At 40.0% G+C, this 6,346-nt stretch overlaps 1 protein-coding gene across 1 annotated transcript; it reads left to right on the top strand.

The window, feature by feature from the left end:
• Positions 1-2,000: 2,000 nt before the first annotated feature.
• Positions 2,001-5,787, top strand: bcl2l10 (BCL2 like 10). Its single transcript, XM_010742859.3, has 3 exons — positions 2,001-2,155; positions 3,072-3,530; positions 4,840-5,787. Exons 1-3 carry the CDS (start codon positions 2,096-2,098, stop codon positions 4,960-4,962), a joined length of 642 nt encoding a protein of 213 aa, XP_010741161.3. The 5' UTR covers positions 2,001-2,095; the 3' UTR covers positions 4,963-5,787.
• Positions 5,788-6,346: the final 559 nt, after the last annotated feature.

Here is a 6,346-nt window from a genome sequence, read left to right as displayed (position 1 = left end):
CAGTTAAATTTACTGTAGCCGTGTTTGTTTGTTTGTTTCTCAAAGGAATCACTTAAATCATTTAAGAAGACATCCTGAAAGAAAAGCATATTAGATATGTTTAAAATCACATGTGATCCGTATTCTCAAACCTTAAAGGATCATACCAGTGATTTTGCATGTGCTTTGCATTTGTATTTTTAGTTTTAGATATTTAAATGTGTGTTGAACCAGCATATATTCATGTGCTGTGTATATACTGGTTCACCTGAATTGAATAATATTTATTATAATTTATTTACTATATTAATATCAAAAAACAGGTTACCTTACATCAATATAACACTTAATTGTTGTAATTTTGTATCTTCAAGTGAAGAATATGTCTCTGTGTTTTCATGACTCATGACTCTCATGACTCATGTCCAGTTGTGCATCCTCAAAACATTATTGATCAGATGAGTTTCTCCGTCTTACACGTCTCTGTTTTCTATAACATTGATCAAAGGTCAGCCGTCTTAATCCACATCATCACTTTACATATTACAACATACCTGACCTGTCTAACCTATGGTGACCAAAATCAAAACTGACCTGCCAGTACTGCACAGGATGTTTTGTCTCCACTTTAAGGACCTCAGCATGCTTCTCCTTTTCACTGAGAAAAGAACCTAGAATATACACATCCACATTTAAAGCATATTCAAGTGAGCTCATCTCATTTTACTTTTACTGTGCCTACTTTTTCTTTTTCATAACTACCCCTAAAAAATTTCTGGGAAACAGACATCCAAAGGGAAACCACAAATATGAAGTGGTAGCGGGCATAGACAAAAAGGAATTGACGCTCTCTCAGAAGACAGAGGGGTATTACCAACGGACATGAAAGTACCTAAGAATATCAAATAGTCTGCCATAATTTGCTTTGACTGTCATTCATTTGGCTTTGTGTGCAGTTTTCACTTCCTCATATCTGCTCACTCAGGTGATTTGTGTGTAAAGTTTCCAAACCGTGTCACAGAGTGAGAGTGAGAGCAGTCCAGCTGTTTAATGATGAATGAAAGTAAATCTTACAATCACGAGTCTCAAACTTTTGATGACCGAGCTGAAACTTGGCGGTCCCACCAAAAACCAGTGAACTATATTTAGTTCATATTGATTTATCTATGAATGGACCTGGACATAAATTTGTGTGAAAGCATTGCTGCAATGAAAATCAACACATTTTTTTGTTCTATGTCATCTCAGGTCTCCTGTGAGCCACCACTTTGTGTTTTAATTTCTGTAGAAAGACATCAGTCAATTTAACACTTCAGTGAGATGTGATGTAATGATAGTAGTGTTTTTCAAACTGTGGGGTGGGCCCCACTGATGGGTCATGAAGCCACTGCAGGTGGGACATAAATGAGGAGGGGAAAAATATGGAGTAATACTAAGTTGAATGAATATGTAGGGGAAATAACAAACAGTGTTTAATGACAGTTTCAGTGTTTATTATTATTAATAATTAATACAATTTACTGATTGTGCCAGAAAAAGTTATTTTTTGTGGATAAAGATTGATTTATCTCTTGCTCAAAACACCTGTGAAATTAATCACTTGAGCAGGGCCCCAGCAGATGCTTATATTCATTGATGAGTAATCAGTTTAATAATTCAAATCATTTAAAAAATGATAATTTAGTCTATAAAATGTCTGAAACAGAAAAGTGACACACTGACAGACCAAACTATAAAATGTCTGAAACAGAAAAGTGACACACTGACAGACCAAAACTATCAATAAATACTCGGTTTACTTTCATAATTCTGATTAAAACCGTCTTCAATGATTAATTAACTGTCAAAACAGCTGCAGATGCATTTTCTTTTATTCTAATATTCTTATTTCCTAATTAATTCGACACTATATAAACAGAATACAATTTAATTTAGTGTCAGTATTTACTGCACTTTTCCTTTCCGGGGTAAACAATGACGAAAGGCAGGCGATAAAAGTGAGCAGAAGTGTCGCTCCCATTGCGCATAGGTACTTTTTGCGGGTTTTTTTGCGGGCAGCCGTGCGGAGGAGGAGTCATCCGATAAATGTGTCGCTGAGGGGAAGCAGCGAGTAGTAATGCGAGGTTCTCCTTCCGCTGTCCGTGTGTGCAGAGCGCAGTCTGATATCGCTGGGAGGGTAAGCTTTTGTCTCTTTTACGCGTGTAAAAATGTATTTTAACTGTGCGTACGCGTGTCCCTTTGTACATATAAAGCCCCCTGCCTCATATGGGTGTCTGCATCATGTCACACAGCGGAGTTTAACGCGTAGATGTGCCGCTCGTAGCTGAGTTGTCTCCCCGCAGCCTGTGAGTGTTCCTTTGTGTCCTCCATTGCTCTGGTGACAGATCAACGGGTACTTAGACTACCGGCTGACCAACTGCAAGTTCACCGGTTTAAACCGCTTCACAAACGGATATGTAACGCTGTGCAACTGCAGTGTTATATTTCTATATATTTCTATATATATTTTGTTTGTTGCGTTGTGAGGTATTAAGTCAGTTATGTGTAGCCTCCAGCATCATCCGGCTTGTATGAACCGAGACGTAACGCCTGTGTCTGCCTTCAGTGCTGCCATTACTGGCGCTGCCGGTAACCGTTAACCGTTAATATAGTCAGCCGTTAACCGTTAATATAGTCAGCCGTTAACCGTTAATATAGTCAGCCGTTAACCGTTAATATAATCAGTCTGTCGTGTTTTTTTTTTTTAGATACATCTATCTGAACTGGAAACGCGTTTTAAAAGTCTGCATATGAATATATATATTATTATATATTATAATATAATAACGTTACTTGGTTCTAAGCCGACGCTATGAACTAGGGCTTATGGGTAATGTAGTCATTTGCGTGACATGCTGATTGGAGAGCTAATTGGTTAAAGTTGATAAGGCAGTTAAATGGCAGCAATTTTAGTAGTTAACTCTGTTTTTTGATCGTTTCTCAAAAAAAAAAAAAAAATCCAAATGAATGCCAACTGTTCTGTTTTTAAGTTGAAAATATTAAAGGTTCAATTTGTAGTCTAATGGCTCTCTCTTTGTCCTCCCCCTTGGTAGAATATGTCGTGTGGGCTGTGGAAAGAGACCCTGGCTCTGGCAGAGGACTACCTGTTCCTGTGTTGCACAAGCCCACGGGCAGCCCCTCCACCTCCCAGCGAGTCAGCCGCTGCCATAAGGCGCTTGGCCCAGGACATGGAGGCGCAGCACCAGGCTCGCTTCAACTCCCTCGCTCAGACCTTCCTGAAGCAGTGCAGCTCGGACCTCTGCACCAGCCTCAGGAAGGTGATAGAGGAGCTGGTGGGAGACGGACACTTGAACTGGGGGAGGGTTGTTTCTCTTTTTACTTTTACTGGGGTGCTGGCCAGACAACTGCAGGAGCAGAAGGCCACAAGGCCGGGGCTGGACCCTGGGCAGGGGCAGGGGCAGGGGCTCGTACACTGCAGAGGACTGGCAGAGACCATAGCTGATTACCTGGGAGAGGAGAAGAAAGACTGGCTGCTGGAGAATGATGGATGGGTAAGTCCTAACAACACGTCTGCTCTTAAACTGACTCATACAGGAGACAGTGCACACCTGATTGAATCAACGCACACTGTAGATAAGAGTGTTTTGATTATGTCAGGGCGGTAACACGTTAAATAGACCCCGTATAAAGAAAAAAAAACAGATAAAGCGAAAGTGTCGTTATGCTCCTGGCGATGGAAAGCACCTAGTTTGATAGGATCATGTCTGTGTTTCGCTTCAGATCTATGTGTAAACGTGGCTTTAAAACATGGCCAGGCCTTAGTTTAGATGCACGTCTTTTTGACTTTACTGTTTGCAGATGAGACGAGCACTCAGACGTCTCATGTGGCTGCTGTGATTATGTGAATTGTAGAGTAGCAATAGGCCAGATTCAGAGGAATGTATTGTACAACAAGACAAACCTCAGCAGTGTAAATTCAGGGCCATGATCAAACGGTGTCTGGCTTTTAGATTATCAGAGTTTCTTTTTGTAATGGTCAGACAAAGGCTGCGTTGTCGGGCAGTGTAAAGATATACTGAGGACAAAGCTAATTTTAAACCTGCTTGGTGTGGCTTATTTAACTGTAAACACTTAAAGGGATAGCCATGATGGACTAAAGTCCCAGAAGCCTCACAAAACTGAACCCAACTACAGTCTTCTTTTGTGAATGGGCCCCTCTCCCAAACACCCACGTAAACACACACACACACACACACACACACACACACACACACACACTTGCCCCTCCTTCCTCCAGCTGGCAGCTGGTTTCAACAGACACGTAACCAGCTCAGCCAGATGGACTTTGTAGTAACAGTTAAAGCTTCAGGGTGTTGAATTTGGCATTAGCCGTATTTTAAAGTCAGTGTAGTATGACTGAGAAAAACAAGCAGCTGTAGAGCAGCAAAGACACCTGGAGACGAGAGCAGGTGCACTCACTGGTCCAGAGTGTGTGGCTTCAGTTTGAAAACACGAAGGAGAAATGTAGCTGGTAAAATAAGTTAATAATTATTCGAACAAAACTTCTCCGTAATCTCTCTGACACATTTTTACAAAGTTGCAGACCTCAGCAGAGCCTATGAAGTGCAAATATTTTTTTACACAGGGCTGTCAGTGACTGTGGAATATTTTCCAAAATATATTTTATAATTGCTGTCAGCCTTCAGCTAAGCAACCGTTATTTTGGCAGCTCGTACTCGCTCTTTTGTTTTTGAAGTAAATGGAGAAAAGCTGAGAGTGACAGATAAATATTTTCTCCTGCTGGTGAACAAAAAGTTTCAAACTAACCCATCCTCTGTTTTTTTTTTTTGTCTTTTATAGGAGGGGCTCTGTAAGTTCTCCCGCAGTGCCAGAGAAGTGAGTCAGGACTCGTCCATGAAGACAGCACTGTTTGCTGCTGCAGGTGTGGGCCTCGCTGGACTCACCTTCCTCCTGGTGCGCTAGCCAGCCTTCTGCACCGTGAACACATCCTCATCCACGTTCTCCTTTTTCATTTGGCACGAGTAGACAGTTAAGTTCTAACATCAGCGCTGCAAGAAACCAGCTTAAATCTGTAGTGAATTCAGGGTTGTAATCTTACGTCATCAACTGAATGTTTGCACATACTCAAACGATGCTGGCATTTTGTCACTTGCTCCTTAAGATTGTACAAAAAAAAAATCTCAAGGCCTTCAGAAATTTTGGAGTAGGTGGTGTCAGTTTGCATATCTTTAGACAAGATAATTACTAAAGCACAGAGTCATCTTTTCTTTTTGAACGTTTGTATTTTCAGCTACAGCTAAAAGACTTCTTTTCAGTTTCCCCCCCTCACATGTTTTGATTTCAAAATTGTCAGCTGCCTTTTTATTCACGTGTTTACCTGAGTTGTGTATGTGGTATCGAGCCATTCTAGTGTACAATGTATAAATTAATATATTATATTTATATGGAATTAAACTGTAAGCAGTGGCCCTCCTTTTCTTTTTTGAACTGATCCACAGCTAATTCAGTTGTTTAATTTTTCTCACGTCTGTCCAACATGTGAAATGTCTTATGTGGGTCAGCAGAGCTCTACAGACTTGATGAAGACGGTGCTACGATATGTTTTGAATTCTCATATCAACAAACCAGGGACCAATCTGACTTTAAACATAATGTTATTACATGTAGAACAAACAATTGCTGTGGCACCCCCCTCCACAGTCCTCTTAAACATTATATTTTTACATTTGTTTTGTTCTATTTATTTGTCACAGGTTTTTTTTTAAATAAAGAAGCAATCAAACATTTTGTCTTGTGATTGAGTGCAGTCAAGTCATCTTTTACTTTCAGTTTGAACCACTGCGGTGACGTTTTCTGTTCCCCACCACATGTTTCCGCAGAAGCTCATGAGTGCGTAGAGGAATATGAATATTAAACGATTCCCCTTCCTTTCATATGCAGACATGTCGTCATAAATAAGATATGTTCTGCTGTCTGTCCCGTGACCTCTCACGTTACACAACAAGGGCAAAATATCTAAGGCTAACAGTGGCTCCTGAAAGTTGAGTTGTGTAAGGACTGAAACTCTTTAAAACAAAATGTGTGTCAGTCCTAACTTTTGGATTCCTACATTTTAATGTAGTTTTATGATAATCCTAATGATCCTAAGTTTAAATACTGCAAGTTGGAAGAAGTTCAGACACCAGACGTGCTCACAATCTATATAATCTAGATATAATGAACTTTTAAAAGTATATTGTAACAGCAGATGAGGAAATAATAAAAATTAAAAAACAACCCAAAAACACTGGAGTTGTTGAATTTAAAATATCTCGTCTGTGAGAATCATAGAGATGGAATAAATGAA

This window comes from Larimichthys crocea, chromosome VIII (assembly GCF_000972845.2).
Source record: "Larimichthys crocea isolate SSNF chromosome VIII, L_crocea_2.0, whole genome shotgun sequence".
NCBI classification, from domain to species: Eukaryota; Metazoa; Chordata; class Actinopteri; family Sciaenidae; genus Larimichthys; species Larimichthys crocea.
The sequence above is the reverse complement of the archived record's forward strand: the minus strand, read 5'-3'. Positions and strand labels throughout refer to the sequence as shown.

Coding starts and splice junctions, on each gene's coding strand:
- bcl2l10 (XM_010742859.3), top strand. CDS start 2,096: ATGCGAGGTTCTCCTTCCGCTGTCCGTGTGTGCAGAGCGCAGTCTGAT. Junction 2,156..3,071: donor AGTCTGATATCGCTGGGAGG/GTAAGCTTTTGT, acceptor CCCCCTTGGTAG/AATATGTCGTGTGGGCTGTG. Junction 3,531..4,839: donor TGCTGGAGAATGATGGATGG/GTAAGTCCTAAC, acceptor TGTCTTTTATAG/GAGGGGCTCTGTAAGTTCTC.